Source organism: Barbus barbus, assembly GCF_936440315.1.
Source record: "Barbus barbus genome assembly, chromosome: 25".
Taxonomy (NCBI): Eukaryota; Metazoa; Chordata; class Actinopteri; order Cypriniformes; family Cyprinidae; genus Barbus; species Barbus barbus.
This window is the reverse complement of record NC_136753.1, coordinates 21,240,651-21,260,046: the sequence shown is the minus strand read 5'-3', so window position 1 is coordinate 21,260,046 and position 19,396 is coordinate 21,240,651. Positions and strand designations below refer to the sequence as shown.

At 39.9% G+C, this 19,396-nt stretch overlaps 1 protein-coding gene and 1 pseudogene across 2 annotated transcripts; both read right to left on the bottom strand.

The window, feature by feature from the left end:
• Positions 1–595: 595 nt before the first annotated feature.
• LOC306845276 (thiol S-methyltransferase TMT1A-like) lies at positions 596–7,506 on the bottom strand (annotated as a pseudogene). Its single transcript has 6 exons — positions 7,161–7,506; positions 4,617–4,854; positions 4,321–4,430; positions 1,208–1,440; positions 933–1,018; positions 596–745 (listed from the first exon to the last, which is right to left on the bottom strand). The product of its transcript is annotated as a thiol S-methyltransferase TMT1A-like (transcript).
• Positions 7,507–13,321: 5,815 nt separating this feature from the next.
• Positions 13,322–15,597, bottom strand: LOC306844720 (thiol S-methyltransferase TMT1A-like). The gene is made up of 3 exons (XM_079377071.1): positions 14,462–15,597; positions 14,074–14,159; positions 13,322–13,711 (listed from the first exon to the last, which is right to left on the bottom strand). The coding sequence occupies exons 1-3, from the start codon at positions 14,954–14,956 to the stop codon at positions 13,564–13,566; spliced, it is 729 nt and encodes a 242-aa protein (XP_079233197.1). The 5' UTR covers positions 14,957–15,597; the 3' UTR covers positions 13,322–13,563.
• Positions 15,598–19,396: the final 3,799 nt, after the last annotated feature.

The window sequence follows — 19,396 nt, the reverse complement described above, 5'->3', positions numbered from 1 at the left end:
TCAAAGAAATTTCTGTAGTGAAAAAGTGTTACCGTTCAATTAATCAGCTATACATGTATGTTGGAAAGGAAGCGTCTCAAAATTTAAAGTTGGAGAATGCAAGATGATCTTTTTGAGTATTTAGCTAATGCCATAGTATTATAACAAGTATGGAAGTAGGAAGGAACAAGTATTAAGGTATGCTTCATTTCTTTTAAGTGTTACTTTGTATGACATGCATTCCTCCTAACCACTAGACGGCAGTATGGCTCTCTTATGCATTAACCATAAACTCACAAATGGTGGCCTGCATTAATTTCCAAAAGCCTGATTTATATAGATGAAAGTATTTTCTTCTTTTACCTGCAGGTATTTAATAGTGCTGTATTTTACAGACAGGATACTCATGCAACAACATAGTCATATAAAATGTGAGATGCAGTCTTGAGATTGTCTTTTTACATTAAACAAAAACGTTGTATTTTATAGATTCAATACAAATTGCTTTTTCATACAAATATTTAAATGTCCAAAGTGAAATGAATCAGACTTACCGAAAGAAAAAATGCTTGAGAAAGCCTTTAGAAGGTGTTTCTTTCTGCAAAATTAATATTCATCATTTGACTGCATAACCAACAATGTGTGGTTTGCGCATAAAAAAAATAAAGGAGGTTGAATGTGGCATAGCTGAAGGTCAGAGAAGCCAGCTGCCTCGAGGTGCTTCCAAGTACCACGGGTTGTATCACAGCCATCGTTCATATAGTACCTGACAAGCATACATATATTTGATGGCTATAAACATAAATATATATGTCACTATATGAATTTTTCTTAAATATTTACTCTAGCTGGAGATAAATGACTTTTCAAAATTTATAAAAACATTTTATGAAGACCATAAGTGAATATAATGATAAAATAGTTTTAATAATGTTATGGTTTAGTGATATTACCAGAAAGGCTGAAAAACATGTTGGAAAAAGTAACTCCAGGTTGAGGGGTCAGACACCGCATGTTCAAAGAATAATAATGCTCCTCCTTGAAGAAAGAAAAGTACAAAATGTATATTTCTCAGCTCAAAACTGTGTATTTGAATTCGGTTGTTTTGTTTAAAATGAACTAATATTTTAAAGCACTTGGAAACATTAGCCTAATAATCTGTATTATAAAATGTGATAATACCAAATGTGTTATCTTTCCACCTGTGCACTGACTGTCCCAAACTTACAGGCCTCAGAACACTCTTTGCTTCTTGCAGAACCTTCTGCGTATCCTGGACTGAGCACAGAACCAGCGTGCACACCACAACATCCACTGAGTTGTCCTCCACCACCTTTAGATTCTCCCCCGAAGCCATAATGAAGCTGTCATAAACGAGGTGATCGTTCCCCTTCAATTCGGTCACTCTACATTGCTTTGGGAAATACCTTTTCCTCGAATACTGCTGAAGCCTTATTGAAACTGGCCAATGGCGTTCAAGCGCGCGAAATATGAGCAGGAATCCCACTCTATATAAGGCAGTACTTGTACGTCATTCATTCAGAATCTTTTCCTTCAGCCAACCTTCTACTAGAAGCAAGAAACCTATCAACAAGAAAAAACTACTCACTGTGATCTACACGTTGCAGCGGACACGCCTTCTCTTCCCCTGCTGTTTTCTGGTGAGATTCGGAAGCAAAGATGATTTGCGATTGCCTCTCCTGTGTGGAGCCATTCAAATCTTCTGATGGCCACGAATCGTGCGTCGAGGCAGCGCTTGGGGGGTCAGACTGCCCCTACTGCGGAGATATGAGTCTCCGGACTCTCAGGCTCTGTGTGGCCATCGTCCAAGGCGATGAACTCGCCCAACTAGCTCTGCTGCGCTCTTCCTCTTGTAATAATTTTAGAACTATTTTAATTTTAGCTTTTGGAAATCGAGTCGTATGGATTCGATATTGATATGATTAATTGATATTAATCAAAACGTCCAATTTATACCTTATTAACGATCGTCCCGCGAATCGTTAAAATCAGTAACGTTATATCCTAACAATCCTGTTACTTCCGTGGCCACGATAATTATACAGATTTGGTTAGGTAATTTTGAGCATAGGTAACGCGATCTTTGGCAAATAGTTTCAGACTTGAAAATCACATAGCACCAGACAAAAGATTTCTTTATAAATCAAAGTTTATTTGCTACTCTACAATACTACTAAATAGCACAAAAAAGAATACGTACACACACAAACACACACATTGCAGGCAATGAACTTGAAGAAAGCTTAAAACTAGCACTCTTTTGCTAGTTGCTCAAACTTTCCCTGAGGAAGTTTCAAGCAGAGAACTTGTCTATCTTTACTCTTCAAATTACTTCAACCAGTTTCCAGCAGAATTATGGAGAATTGTTTGATTACTTGCTTTAAGTTGAGTTTGACAGCTGATCGGGTGTTTCCGCGCGGTCTCCACGGGGTCGGAGGGAACCTCCGACTGATTGGCTGCTGATGTGTCGTCGTCTGACGCATTTCAAGGAATGCCCTTCGGTGGTTGGTTGCCTTCTTTGTGACGTGATGATGCTCGAAGTTCTTCCTTGAGTTCCTTTCGCGTAGCTTCAGACTTCCAAGGGTTTCTTCAGAAGTTTGACCAAGTATTGGTAGTTGTACAATGCTTTGCCAGATGTTAATGGCCAAGATGTTAAGAGCCAAGATTTTCAAGCAGCGCGCGAGCAAGCAGCACAAGACAAAGCTGGGTGTCTGTCTTTATCGGGCTGATTTCAGTCCGCCTCTTTTGCTGTTTGATCCGATCACAAGTGTTTCTGTAGGGCGGAGCCCCGCCCCGCACGGCTCAGTTTTTGATCTAGATCCAACTCCTCCCACCTTACATTTACCTAAACCTACCCGTCTCCACCCCCTAGATGTAGATCCAACTCCGCCCCCCTGGATCTTTGTTCTGCAGTGAGGGGCTACTGCAGTTTTCCGTGCGTAAATCCTTTGCTGAGTTATTTCATCCAATGAAGAACATATCCTAGCAGATTCCTATAAGTGTTTTAATCATACATTATGATGAGAAAAGTCAACTTTCATCCACCCCAAATTATCATTGACGACAACAGCTTTCGTTCAAAATCAAACACCAAGTATTTGGCATACCCAAAGTACATATATCAATTTGATCTATTACGCGGTTAAGGCATAGATTAAACTATGCTAAATTCTAAATAATCATGTCAAGCATATAATACTAAACAAAGGGAAAAGTTATATGTCACAGATTAAGAAAATATCATTGGTTCCAATACACAGCAAGCTTATAAATGACATAAAATACAACCTTAATATATATTGTCTATATATATATATATATATATATATATATATATATATATATATATTGCTTTTAATAGCAGCAACAATTATTATTTGTCCTTTTGGGACACTCAAGAAAAGGAAAGTGTTTCCTTTGGAATGTGAGGAGGAGAAAGGATAGCTGTCCGTGGTCACGAGAATATCACGTTTGTGGAGATCTGGTGATTATTTTAGCTCGGACGTCTGTTGTAAAACCATCATCCTCGTTGATACCATCATTGAATTACTGAGTTAAACGATCAGGAGGTCGTGTCCAGATACCGAGGTCTTTGTCCTGTTTCTGGTTGAATTATGTTTAAATGATAAATAACAACCGTGAAGTCCTGTTTTAAATACATTCCAGATTTTCTCCACAAATCTATCCTTGTTTTAGGGGTCTCGTGAGACGTTAAAGAGAGCAGAGCAGGATGTTGAGCGCGGTGCTGGCCATTTATTAATTTTACGACCACAGATAAGGAAAAGAGGGGAGTTCCTCAGGAATGTGCTATCCTGTTAATAGTTGTGTGTGTGTGTTCTTGGTTCGACAAGGTTATACACTCTGCAGCCTCTTTCGAGCCAAGGAGGAAAGTGACGCGAGTTTCTGATGCGGATCTGTCAGGATCAGGTGAGGAGCCTGCGCCGGCTCAGTGCCCACGTGCTCCTCAGCCCCCTGCTGCAGGTCCCCTTCCAGTGCGCTTCATGACCGCTGGTCTCCGCCCCTCCCCTGACGCTCAAGATGTGTTGTCTTTTGGTGCCATGAAGGGCACTGAAGAGGAGGAGGATGCCATTTCGGTGGCAGCGTCTGCTAGAGAGGAGTGGTCCAACAGCCCGCTGGATTACACTGCACCCCACGGCAGCGATGGGGGGGACCTCCATCACAGTGATGTCGAACTCCCCACTGCCTGTCCCAAGGCAGTGGATGAGCTCAGGTTGGAGTGGGCGCCTCCAGCTGAAGCCGTCTGGACGAGTTTTTCCCCCGAAGTGCACGACGAGATATCGTGGGATGCGCGCCACTCACCAGTCGGGTGCATAACCCTGGATCCTCCCTCCTGTCTTCTGTTGATGGAGCTGACCACTGCAAACCTCGCCGGCAAGGCTTTCTCCACGGCGGGCCAGGCAGCTTCAGCACTGCACATGATGGCAATACTTCAGGTTTATCAGGCCAAGTTGCTTAAGTCTCTGGATGAGGATGGGCCGGACCCTGAAGTGTTCAAAGAGCTCCGACATGCCACAGATCTGGCCCTCGGAGCGACGAAGGTGACAGCTCGAGCGATCGGCCGCAATATGGGGAATCTTGTGGTGCTAAATCGTCACCTGTGGCTTACTCTGACCGAGTTGAAGGACTCAGAGAAAATGGCCCTTCTGGACGCTCCCGTGAATCCCTCAGGTCTCTTCGGCACGGCGGTGGAGACGTTCACGGAGTGCTTCGTTGAAGCGCAGAAGCTGTCGAAGGCCATTAGCCACTTCCTGCCAAAGCACGCCGGCGCGAAACATCCTGCGCATTCCCGCTCCTCCTCAGCGCAGCACGCGGGAAGACCGCACACCTCTTCTGCTGCTCGTCGGCGCGAACATGAGCCAGCGGTGAGGTCAAGACAACCGTGGCCAAAGCGCCATCAGGGCTCAAAGGGCCAGAGATCCCGCGCTGACAGAAACAGTGGGCCACCGGCACCGGAATCAAAACCACGTTTCTGATGCTGTCTTTCGGAGGAGGAAAGCGCCGAAGACGAGCCACTGAAGAAGTATGCTCACTCCGCTGTGTGTGCTCACCACGCCCCCCTACCTGGTGCGAGTGGCGAGAGCAATTGTCATGTTTGTGTTTTGACTGATCCACTATGCAGTGCAATAAAGTCGAAAAAAATACACCTCAGTATCAGGACAATTTTCCTCCTCTCACTCCCCTCTCCCCCATCACTCACTCTCACACTCGTGTGGTATAAAACTCCCCTCCCCCAACGGCGAGTTATCCCTCATGGTGTGCAGTCCGGCTCGCCCGCTGTCACAGTTCACAGAAGCGTGGCAGGCACTGCCAGAGGTATCAGAGTGGGTTCTGAAATCAATAAAGAACGGCTACACGCTTCAGTTCTTCCGCAGACCGCCCCATTTCAACGGTGTGTTAATGTCCACTGGGAGTAGCCCCCCCATGGACTATCCCACTGAAGAGAGACCTCCTCTCTCAAGCACAAGGAACGATATGGCACCCAAACCCGGAGTCATGAGCCTTCATGTCTGGCCGCTCGACGGAGCTTGCCAGTAACAGATGCACTTCCTCAGCGGTTTTGAACACTATCTCTGAGGCTAGGACTTCTTCCACGAGGTGTCTTTACACACATAAATGGAGAGTTTTTTCAAGTTGGTGCGTCACGGGGCGAAGACCCAATCAACTGCCCAATACCAATAATTATTGCCTTCCTACAAGAGCGATTTGATAGTGATAGTATGCCATCCACATTGAAAGTGTATGTGGCTGCTATAACAGCCTTTCACGTGCACGTCGAAAATCGCCCGATCGTCAAAAATGACCAGATCATATGATTTTTAAAAGGAGCAAGAAGGCTGAACCCTCCTCGCCCTTCTACTCTACACACTTGGGACTTGGCGCTTGTGCTTGACGCTCTCACGGGACCCCCGTTCGAGCCCATTCAATCAGTGAGCTTGCAAGCGCTCTCTCTCAAGACAGCGCTCCTGCTCGTGCTGGCCTCTGTTAAGCGAGTTGGAGACCTGCAGGCGCTTTCAATTGACAACTCGTGTATTGAATTCGAGCCAGGTGATTGCAGACTCACCTTGAAGCCTAGAAAAGGATATGTGCCTAAAGTGCTTTCAACTCCATTTAAAGCGCAGGTCATAACACTATCTGCTTTCTGCCCCGAAACACCGACCGGGACAGAGCCGCTTAATACACTCCTGCAGTGCCCTGTACATGCGGTGCGTACTTATATCGAGCACTCTAGACAGTTCAGACTCTCGGAGCAGCTATTTGTATGTTTTGGTGGACGCACAAAAGGACTGCCTGTGTCCAAGCAAAGGCTGTCACACTGGATCGTCGACGCAATTGCTTTGGCGTACAGCTCTAAGGACACGGACTGTCCGATAGGGGTTCGGGCCCACTCAACCTGCGGACTCAAGTCATCCTGGGCCTGGGCAAATGGCATGTCTATTCAGGACATTTGTATGGAGGCAGGCTGGTCGTCACCCAGCAATTTCACAAGGCTTTATAACCTAGATGAATTTAAATCATCAATTCATTGAAATTAAACAATTTAATTGAAATTAAACAGTTTCAACAAATCTATATGTGAAAGCACCGAAGCTGCCGCCATTTCATATTCTCTGTTTCACCGGAGTTAACTCCGCCCCTGGTGTGACGTGGCATCGTGTAGTTGCCGTACCCCCCCTGACTTTTACATGGTTTTGACTAGGTCCTGTAGACCTGAGCTGTGTTTAGCAAGAGTTCTCATTACAGCTCCGAATGTGAAACTTTACATACTTAGTCGAGACACGGCAGGATTTTATACGTTCCCAAAGCAATGTAGAGTGACCGAATTGAAGGGGAACGCTCTCGGTTACTCCCGTAACCTCGGTTCCCCGAAATGAGGGAACGAGACATTGCTCTTATTGCCGTGTCACCGAGCTCAGGATCTTAGAATGCCAAGTTGCTTCAGTCAAAGATTCTGAATGAATGACGTACAAGCACTGCCTTATATAGAGTGGGATTCTCGCTCATATTTTGCGCGCTTGAACGCCATTGGCCATTTTCACTGGTGTGATTCAATAAGGCTTCAGTAGTATTCGAGGAAAAGGTATTTCCCAAAGCAATTGTCTCGTTCCCTTATTTCGGGGAACCGAGGTTATGTGAGACACCGAGAGCGTTCTTCGCCATACTTTTCTCCAGGTACTTTTGGAAATGCGGGTTGGGGTCGATACATGTGATCCTGCAGCCCGTCGGGTAGTGCTCAAAGTTCACCCCGGTTCCACAGCCCAGCTCCAGGATGCGCAGAGAGCCTTTCGGGGGGAAGAATTTGTCCAAGTTTCGAAATAGTTCCCTTTTCTTTTCTTTCATCATTTCATTGTACGATAACGTGAAATTGTATACGAACCAAGGAAAGACGTGTTTGTAGAAAGACAAAAGTCCAACCAACTCTGCGACATATAGTGGTAGAGTGAGGACTTTGAATACAAAACTGCAAGAGTTCATAAACAGCGTCATTTTAACAACAAACCTGGAACACTAAAGGCCGGGGCGGCAACGGTTCACTTTCCGTTCTGTTGACTTGGTATACATGCGAATGCTGGACACGGGAAACGCCAGCTCGTCACGTGAACTTGGCCTCTTTCCAAAGCAGTTTGTAGCAGTTTCTTTTCTTGTAGCAAAAGCTGCTTGAACAGGAGAGTTTACGAGATTACAAGATTACAATACATACAAAATGCATGCAATGTAGACTTATTGACGTGTAATTACACAATCTAAAGTTACTATTGCTTTTTATCTAAAGTAAGTTACATGTAGGATAAAATGTGACAAAGTTGTTTCTGAGTATTACAGTTTCTGTGTAGTAGCCTACGGTTGTGGCTGGAAGGAATACAGCTAAACCCGGAAGCTAACAATAAATTATTTTTTTTACCTATTAGATTGTGTTTTATTAACGTCTACACCTACACCTACCCCCAACCCTAAACCTACCCCTTACAATAATGCAAAAACAGTGATTGTTGCTGTACAGTAGGGCTGCACGATTAATCGTATGCTATTGTCATGAGCATCTCGTCAGTAAAGCCGGTTCTTTGATTAGCGGTAAATCTCCATCACCTGCTTTCAGATGGAGCGGCATTTAATACACGGAGCCGTAGTTCGCTGACAAGCCACGCAAAATCGCGTTCATAATCGAATGCGATTTATCAGCGATCATGAACTCGATTTTGCTTGGCTTGTCAGCGAACTACGGCTCCTTCAATGCAAAAATAATATAATCCAATCAGGGCAGTAGTTTATATATATATGAAGCTCAGTTTCAAGGAGGGTCTTGGGGAAAACTCCACTCAAGTGGTTAGACAGGACAGGAGATGAAAGGTTAGCTTATTATGAAATTATGTTGGTCAGTATTTGGGAAAACATGTCTTGGATGTTGCATTAAAAAGATAGAAAGAGAACCATTAACTATTACTATATCAAATTATAGCTTTATTTTTATTTTATTCATACCATATTTAAAGAATAGTGTTCCCACAGTCAAGGACAACATGAAAATATCAGGTCATTTTAAAACTTAGGAAACCCATAAAAAAAGTCAAATTAGTTTCTGTATTAAAAATACATTGTTCTATTTTCTAATTTATAACGTTTTTGGGTGATTCTCGCGAAATTAGACTTATGAGGTGTCATGAAGCATTTTGATGATAAAAGTAAATGCTATCAAAATAAGAAGAATACAGTTATAAACATCTCTTCATGTACTATTTTGCACATGATTTCAAATTACATCATAAATTCAAATTTTGTTGTTTTTTCCACATTTAAGGGGAAATTTCTCATTACCGCAACGTGTCCATGACTGGTTTTGGGTTCTTTGAGATGGAAATATTTATAATTAAAAAATAAGAAAAATAAAAAGCTTCAGTGCATGTTATACTATAAACATTTACAGTAAAGAAACATGTGGTATTTGGTGATCATTGGTAAATGTAGTGACAATAATAAGTAATATAAATGTGTCCAAGACAAATTTTCTCATCCTACGCAACAATTTTCAACCATTGTTTAAGTCATCTAGGAACTAACATTTTCAAGGAATTTTGTTGGAAGGGACATAATTGACTGTGACACTCAAGATGGCTACCAGGTAAGCAGTTGTTATTTTTTCTCTCCAGATAAAAATAAAATTTTTGTTTGTCATAATACATACACGACTTTTTAGTTCTCATTACCGAAACATGAGTTTGTGAAGTTTTAAAAAATGTTTCCGTTTTAATTTTTTGATTACTATATACCCCATTATGGTCTAAATATAAAAAGAGAGGGAAAGTTTAGCTAACCCGCATTTAGCCTCCACAGTTAGCAAGAATGTTTAAGGACACTCATCCTCCGCAACACCATTATCATACACCGCAACAATTGGAGGCCTGTTGCGGTGGAGATACTCAATGTTTCGGTAATGAGACACAGACGGTAACACTTTATAATAACTGCACACTAATCATTAGTTAAGCATTAGTTAACAGTTCATCATTTATAAAGCATTAATAGACATTAGTAAGCAGTTTATAAATACGGCTATAAATGCTTTAATCTTGACTTATAAACATATCTATAATGTGTTTAATAATTGTATTTTCATAATTTAAAAATGATACAGTGATCATTAATAAATTAAGTATTGCATTTTTTACAAACCAGTTATTTAGGTGTTGTCATTGATTCATAAGATCACTTAGAAAGAGTAAGTAAATGTAGTAAATTCAGGTAGTTATAAAGCATTTATTAGTGATCAGTTGACTATTTTTGTGAGCTTGTCATGTAAAGTGAGGACTAGTTATGCTTTGTAAAGCATTTAAGGAGATTTAAAGGCTCACTGATCTTCTAAACAGAAAAAGGAAAGAAGCACAACACAGTGATACAGAACATAGAAATATTTAACAGCCTTTTAATCTCCTTTGTAAATGCTTTACAAAGTATAAATAGTCCTCACTTTAGATGAGCTCACAAAAATAGTTAACAGACCACTACTAAATGCTTTATAACTACCTGATCTAACCATGAATTACAGTAGAAATACATGTTAATAAAGCATTTATTGACACACTAAGTAACTATTACTATATGTCTGAATAATAATAATATGTATGAATGTACATTTAAATAGTTTATTAATCATTTACGTACACTTTCTAAGTGATCTTATGAACCACTGACAACTCCTAAATAACCTATTTTGTAAATAATGCTATACTTCATTTAGAAATGATAAATTGATAATTAATAAAGTATGAAAATACAAATATTAAACATTATAGATATGCTTTTAAATCAAGAATACAGGATTTATAACTGTATTCATAAACTGCTTATTAATGTCTATTAATGCTTTATAAATGATTAATTAACTGTTTACTAATGCTTAACTAATGATTAATAGTGTACAGTTATTATAAAGTGTTACCAAACAGACTTATGAAGGAGGGACGTGCACTATAACTCTTTCTCATTTCAATATAACTTGATATTTGCCTTAACACTTCTTGAACAGATAAACAAAATAGCTATTACAACCCCACCCCCCAGCAGGAGTTAGTAATTTTTCATTTTTATGAAGTGCTCCGACAAAAAGCATTATGAATGCAGTATAGGCCACCTACTACAGGTCCTTTTAAAAAAATTAGCATATTGTGATAAAGTTCATTATTTTCTGTAATGTACTGATAAACATTAGACTTTCATATATTTTAGACTCATTACAACACAACTGAAGTAGTTCAAGCCTTTTATTGTTTTAATATTGATGATTTTGGCATACAGCTCATGAAAACCCAAAATTCCTATCTCAAAAAATTAGCATATCATGAAAAGGTTCTCTAAACGAGCTATTAACCTAATCATCTGAATCAACTAATTAACTCTAAACACCTGCAAAAGATTCCTGAGGCTTTTAAAAACTCCCAGCCTGGTTCATTACTCAAAACCGCAATCATGGGTAAGACTGCCGACCTGACTGCTGTCCAGAAGGCCATCATTGACACCCTCAAGCAAGAGGGTAAGACACAGAAAGACATTTCTGAACGAATAGGCTGTTCCCAGAGTGCTGTATCAAGGCACCTCAGTGGGAAGTCTGTGGGAAGGAAAAAGTGTGGCAGAAAACGCAGCACAACGAGAAGAGGTGACCGGACCCTGAGGAAGATTGTGGAGAAGGACCGATTCCAGACCTTGGGGGACCTGCGGAAGCAGTGGACTGAGTCTGGAGTAGAAACATCCAGAGCCACCGTGTACAGGCGTGTGCAGGAAATGGGCTACAGGTGCCGCATTCCCCAGGTCAAGCCACTTTTGAACCAGAAACAGCGGCAGAAGCGCCTGACCTGGGCTACAGAGAAGCAGCACTGGACTGTTGCTCAGTGGTCCAAAGTACTTTTTTCGGATGAAAGCAAATTTTGCATGTCATTCGGAAATCAAGCTGCCAGAGTCTGGAGGAAGACTGGGGAGAGGGAAATGCCAAAATGCCTGAAGTCCAGTGTCAAGTACCCACAGTCAGTGATGCTGGTGTTGGTCCACTGTGTTTTATCAAGGGCAGGGTCAATGCAGCTAGCTATCAGGAGATTTTGGAGCACTTCATGCTTCCATCTGCTGAAAAGCTTTATGGAGATGAAGATTTCATTTTTCAGCACGACCTGGCACCTGCTCACAGTGCCAAAACCACTGGTAAATGGTTTACTGACCATGGTATTACTGTGCTCAATTGGCCTGCCAACTCTCCTGACCTGAACCCCATAGAGAATCTGTGGGATATTGTGAAGAGAAAGTTGAGAGACGCAAGACCCAACACTCTGGATGAGCTTAAGGCCGCTATCGAAGCATCCTGGGCCTCCATAACACCTCAGCAGTGCCACAGGCTGATTGCCTCCATGCCACGCCGCATTGAAGCAGTCATTTCTGCAAAAGGATTCCCGACCAAGTATTGAGTGCATAACTGAACATAATGGCCATTCTTTTATCCCAGAACCACTTCCTGTCACCTCCTCTGCTAGACATTTCTGCATTTTACCTGACATATGGGCAAAACACAAAAAACGCTCATGAATGAGTTACAGTTGGGGGGAAACGTGATTGGTATAAAGCAGTCGTTCCAGTTGTTTGTTTTAGTTGTTTGACCAATCATAAATCGAGTTGCTGCCATTCAAGTTCTTCACATGAAATTATTCTCAGAAAAAGGTTGTGTGGTTGAATGTCAGGACCAAAGTGTTTTAGCTAAACTAAAATCTTTTTACAAGAGCACATGATGCTGTTACATTTAAATGTTTCTCAGGACCACATGATAGTATGTTACATTGAAAACGTTCTCATGAACACATGATTGTATGTTATACTAGAATTGTAATACTTAAACTAAATAAATGAAATAAATGTTCTTTTAAAACCTGTATGTGTTTTAAATATGTAAAATAGGGTTAGGCATCAAACCCCTTTGTCAACAGTGAATGTGTGAGCTAAATCTCATTTCCGAAACATTGATCCTCATTACCGAAATGGCATTTTCATTACCGCAACATGGATCTTTTTTACAAATTAAGTAATAATTAGATAAAATATTTTGTTTTAAAATGTATATACATATTATACAACACTACTTATTTAAGGTCTGCTACATAACAAATGTATACGTTATCTTTTAGTGAAACAATTAAATAAAAGAAACTGTAAATCATCACGTGTGTTTCGGTAATGAGAGAAAACAAGGAAATTACAAAAAATAATAAATATAAAAAAATAATCTCTCCAGAGTTTTACATAGTTTTGAGCATAAGTAATAAGAGTCTACTTTAACATTAGCCAAAAAATACACTTTTAACCATATATTTAATGTAATGTCATGTTGCGGTAATGATAATTTTTTATGGACTTCATCTAAAAAATGTAAATAATTATATAGGAATTTTTTTTAAAATCTTCTAAAAATGATGGTTATAGTAAGTTCAGACCTTAATCTTATATGTGCAAAAAGAAAATTGGCTTCAAGGGCATTTTAAAAATTCTGATGCCTGAACCCTTCTAAACCTGGATTTCGTGAGAATCACCCTTTTGATTACAATCTGTTTAACAACAGGAACTTTAATAGTCAGAAGTGTATATTTATTTAACTATATTACAAAAGCATACAGTATGAAGTCAAAACTAAGCAATTATTAATTTATCCTAACCACAAGATGGCATTATGGGTCCTTTATGCATTAACCACAACCTCACAAAAGCTGGCCCACATTTATCTCCAAAAGCCTTTTTATGTAGATAAAAAGTATTTAGCTTTTTTTACCTGCTGGTATTTTTGAACTTGAACTTAATAGTAATGTGTTTTACAAATAGGATACTCATGCAACAAGATACAGCAATATAAAATATATAATGCAGTCTGGAGATTTTGCGCATTAAACAAAAACTTTCTATTTTTTGGTTTAATACAAATTGCTCTTTCATACAAAAACATTTAAATGGATGGTGAAATTAATCAATTTTGAATGAAGGTTGTTGCTGGGTTGTTGTTTTTTTTGGCAAAATTAATTTTCATTATTTGACTGCATAACCAACAATGTGTGGTTTGATCATAAAAAACAGAGGAGCTTGGATGTGACGTAGCTGCAGGTCAGAGAATCCAGCTTCCTCAAGGTGCTTCCAAGTAGCACGGGTTGTCTCACAGCCATCACCGAAATAGTACCTGAAAACATACAAGTAAAGCACAGACTTTCTTAATCTAGTGGTCATATGCTTTGTTACAATTATTCCATCATTATGTAAAATTGTTAAGAGTATAGTTTCAAAGTAAAAGCAAAAAAAAAAAAAAAGTTATGTGTGGGTGATTGAAAGCACATTCTTGCTATATTTACGTAGGTATTTTACCAAATCATATTTTTTCAAAGCTGCAACATAGTCTTTTGGCTTTACATTTACCACTATATGAAATTTACCCTATTTTTTTTATTTTTTTTTTTACTTTAGCTTGAGACAAATAACTTATTATTATTCTAAAAGTGATTAAAATTCAGTGGAGATCATAAGTAAAATATAATTTTATATTACCAGAATGGTTGAAGAACATGTTGAAAAAAGTAAATCCAGCTTGAGGTGTCAGACACCACATGTTCAAGGAAGAAAAATGCACCTCCCTGAAAGAAAAAAGAAGCAAAATTATATTTCTCAGCCCATAATTGTGTATTTGAATATAGGTTGTTTAGCTTAAAATGATCCAGCATTTAAAAACAGCAGCCTAATCTGTATGGTGATATCTGCCCTAAAACAAACAGCAGTTTCCAATGGGTTAATCGCTGCAAACGGTGTGTTTCGCAATGCTGTGTTACCTTTCATCTCAAATAAATGTAATGTTATCAATAGTTACTCTTTGATGATAAGAGATCGTTTATGAAATACCATCAAATATTGGACTTCCACCACCTGAGCACTGACTTACAGGCCTCAGAACTCTCTTTGCTTCTTGCAGAACCTTCTGCGTATCCTGGACTGAGCACAGAACCAGCGTGCACACCACAACATCCACTGAGTCGTCCTCCACCACCTTCAGATTCTCCCCCGAAGCCACAATGAAGCTGTCATAAACGAGGTGATCGTTCTTCGCCATACTTTTCTCCAGGTACTTTTGGAAATGCGGGTTGGGGTCGATGCATGTGATCCTGCAGCCCGTCGGGTAGTGCTCAAAGTTCGCCCCGGATCCGCAGCCCAGCTCCAGGATGCGCAGAGAGCCTTTCGGGGGGAAGAATTTGTCCAAGTTTCGAAATAGTTCCCTTTTGTTTTCGTTCATTTTATCATTGTAGGAGAACGAGATTTTATAGACGATTAGAGGAAAGACGCGTTTGTAGAAAGACAAAAGTCCAACCACCTCCGCAATGTGCAGCGGTAGAGTGAGGACTTTGACTAAAAGAGCGCAAGCGTTCATAAACAGTGTCATTTTTAAGGACAAATCTGGAACACTAACGGCTAAATTAAACAGACGAGAGGGAGTAGCTGTTGCACCTTGTGACAACTGACCAATCCGCGTCTTTGACGCACGTGATATACTCCAGACGGGCCGTGCTCCAGTCTGTCGCCAGATGGCGTCCGTGTATAAATAATAATAGTGGAGTCTCCTTTCTTTTCCTCACTAAAAGTAACCCTCGAAGAAATAAATAGTAGTTTTGAGAAATGTTTAAAAAATATTTAAAAATGTTTTTCAAAGGCTTATACCTAATATAAGCTTATTCTACATGGAGCGGCCTTCTGATCACATGACCAATTGGCTGTGATGACGCGTTTCAACGGTCATCAGCATCGTAAATCCTCCAGTTTTTTATATTTAAAAAAAAAACAAGGAAAAAAAAGGGGTTGTACATTTATGAATATCACTACATTTTGTATTATATTACCTTTGCATCAAATTACAAAAAAAGTTAAATCTTCTCCCTCTTCTGAACGCTCTTTGCAGGTTTTTTGAAAGTCTTGAGAACACTATAATCGTTTTTCTTTTGATATTTGAACAAATGGAAATGCAAAAATTGGTAGTCTGCCATTCACTGCTATAGAAGTTTACCCAACTGTGACGACTTCTGCTGCACTGAAAAAAAACGATTCATTGAATTTATAAAAAAAAATTTAAGCAATCAATTTATTTTAGCTACATTTAAATAAACAAATTTAGTTGACTAACTTTCAACAAAATTTGTTTATTTAAATGTAGCTAAAATAAATTTATTGCAACCACTTACCTTAAACAATTTAGTAAGTTCAATTAATAATTTTTCCAGTGTGCCGAGAAACTACGAAATGTGAAAAAAAAAAATTTCTCTACTTTTGAGTTTTTGTCCACTCAAAATTTTTCACAGAAAGAAATGTTGTCAGCTGAACAGTCGGTATGTCATTAAACAACAGAACAGTCAATTGAACGCACTGTAATACACCTTAAGCAAACTTTACCTATTTAAAAATCTAATGTCTTTGATTACTCATCGCCTTTTACTACAGTAGACAAGAATGATGATTTAAAGTAATTAGTTTCCAACTCAGATTTAAAATATCTCTTTATTTTGCTTTTCTAGTTTATCTATCTAGCAACCCTGACAAATAAATTGACAAATTTCTGAATGTTCTCAAACATTAGGGAGCATTCCATTTTATTTTCTTGCAAACATTATGGAAACATTACTATCTATCTTCTTGTCAAATGCAATTATTCTTAAAATCCTCCATGGTGACTGAGATTAGGATTTAGGGTTTTCTTACTTGGGATTAGTTTTACAGTAATATCTTCAGACACCGTAAGATCCTGTAATACTCGCAGGCAACAGTCCCAAAAAATTTACATTGCAAACACATAAAAACGTACTCCGTTATTCATCAACTCTGCAGACAGTGTCATGTAAAGATGCCTCTGTGCCCCTTTTGGCTCACATGCAAAGTGGGGCTTCAGCACCAAGGACAGTGACCAAACACAGACATGGCTGGTGGTGCATTGCACAGCAAGGTTTCATCCACTTGAGGCTCATCAGTGAGGACTAGAAAAAAATGCTCAGGTGGCCCAGAAGGGGGAGTTGGAGGTAGTCTAAAGCTGTTGTTTCCTGTCACTTCCTAAAAGGATTAGAGGAAGATTAACTATTGCCTGCAACCTTTGACCATGCACCTGTTTCCTCAACCACACTGCTTGAACCAACCCCACAAATGCAATGCCACAGTCTAATATTGCACTGACCACTGCACTTAAAATGCCAAAGATACTTTTTCATGCCCACATGCAGTGTATTTCTTTAGAAACACTACATTTGTCCTCAGAATGTAGAGATTTTAAAGGAATAGTTCACCCAAAAATTAACATTTGCTGAAAAATGAACTCACCCTCAGGCCATTCAAAATATAGATGAATTAGAATCAGAATAGATTTTGAGAATTTTTGCACTAAATCACTTAGAGAAAGCAAACAAACAAAAAAAGTATTTTTGCTGGAAGCAACAGTTTGAATTAAAAAAAATGTCTTAATCATGAATTTGTTCATTATAAACCCGCAGCTTTTTGCTTCATCAGATGTTAACCGAACAGAAGTCATGTCAGTGACTTGTGGATTACTGTGCTCTTTTTATCAGATGTTTGACCTCTCATTTTGACATTACCCATTCACTGCAGATGATCTGTTGGTGAGGTGACTGGTTAAGTGATGCAATGCATAACTTCTCCAAATCTGTTCTGATGAAGAAATATACTAATATACATATCGAACGGCCTACATTTTCAGCAAATTTTCATTTTTGGGTGAACTATTTCTTTGTGTCTTTTTGCTTCACAGATATTTAAAAAAAAATACAAAACCTCAAATAAGTTTCTGTAGGAACAATTGTTGTGTATAGCAGAATTATTCCAAGTAATTATAGTGAAGATATTGAAATGTACCTTGAGTAGGCTATGCCAACATCGAAATGTCACCATTTATATATACACTTCCTAAATTTGCCAATGCATAATTAAATTTTCATTTAAAAAAAATTTAATAAAATTCTATATTGTCAAATTTAGGAAGTTCATTCAGAACACACAATGAACAATATCAAATTCAATTTTCTGATTAATTTTTTTAATTATTAAACAGTCCTGATTCAGTTTTAACGATTCAATTTGAGACAGTTGTTGGAACAGAAATGAGCAGATTAGATTAATTTGACTGAGAAGTGGTAAATATAATTAGACTCAGATCATTGTGATTGATATTCCCTTTTAGCGCTGTTTCGCTTACGGTGCAGCGTTCTGTCGGTCAGTACGGAAGTCGGAAGTAGGGTACTTGCAGACGCTCCCTAACAATTTGCTGAGAGTCATCAATTATGCAGGCTAGCCGTACGCACTGGGAAGGAAGATAGCGGCAACAATATGGCGACATCCGCAGTTTCTCCTGTGTCTTTTAAACATCCTTAGGCACGCAAGATCTACATGCATAGCTCTTAATGCGGAAAAAGTAAGTAGACTTTCTCTTGTCTACAGCGCAAGTGTGGTGGGTTTTTCAGGTGTTTATAGCCTGTTCTGAGCGTGTCTCATACCTGGACTCATCTGCCGCAGAGCGGTCTCTCGCGCTCAGCATCTTTTCTGCTCACAGATGTGGATAGGCTTGCTGCAGGAAAACGCCAATTAACACGCCAGACACTACTTACAGCTATAGTACTGATCAAAAAGAGGCTATGCAAAGGGGAAAAGTCTGACTGAGGTAAATGAGGGTGTTGGCCTGCATGGCGCTGGAAACATAACATTAGTGTGTGTGTCGAAATGTAGAACATACGCATACCATGGGACAGGCAAGTACGACCACCGCCAACTTTATTGCATGGGAATATTGTGCGGACAGACTGCCGTAAGACGCAGTATTCAGCATTAAGATGACAGTTTTTTGCAACGTAACATGTCAAAATCACTAATGTGGCAGTTTGTAGTCCCCCTGCGCCTGCATTCCCCCTCCCTTCGAGTCACCCTCGCCATACTTCTTTGGGCTGGACTCCCTAGATTCGGTGCGTTTCCGTTTATTCCGTTAAAAACGGGGGACTACCACCCTCGTTTTCTCATTCACTCCTCCTTGAAGCTTTAGCGGCATGATGCGCCCGACCGTGTGCGCGGTTGCGGGTTAAATCACAGAGAGGACGGTCTTACTGCACGGGTGTGGTGCTGGAGCGGACAGAGTCCCAAATGTTCTTGAAGTGTTCAGATGCAAACGCTTTTGAAACCTAGCGGGATAGAAATCGAGACGTATAATAAAACATCGCATGCACAACTGTCTGAGACGTCAGTGGCATTCAGATGTAGATGTTGCACAGATTGATTCGCTGGCTCGTGCCTTTGCGCGAGCTCGCCTCAGCTCCACTGCAGTATTTCAGTCGAGAGCGTGGGGCCCACGCGTTTACGTACAGATGCCATAATTACCGCAAACAAACTTGGACATACTGATCTGCAAATCCCATAACATGTAGCGCCTTCAGATGCGCAAAGCTTGTTAGGAGGAGAAATTGCATAATACCTGTGAGGTGCGGAAGTATGAACCAGTTTTAGTATGTTCTTGCTTTATAAATTATATTTGCTTTGAAGTGACGAGGACCGTATCCTGAATGGGGTGTATGTTAATGTTGGCGCAACCAAACAAGTATTACAAAGACAAATGGCGAGATGGCTAAATGTAGTCGAAAAGGACATAATTGTGTGTTTATGTGTGTTGAAATCTAAAAACAGAGAGTTACAGTCAGATTTTACGGCCTTTATTCTCCGCACGGGATAGGCCGGTGAGGTTCGTCCTCGTGACAGCTGTGCAGCTCCCCTCCCCTCGATGTACAGTGCCAGAGGCCGAGCGTTCGCTTTCCACATCATTTCGTTAAAGGCATCAAATACGGAAAAG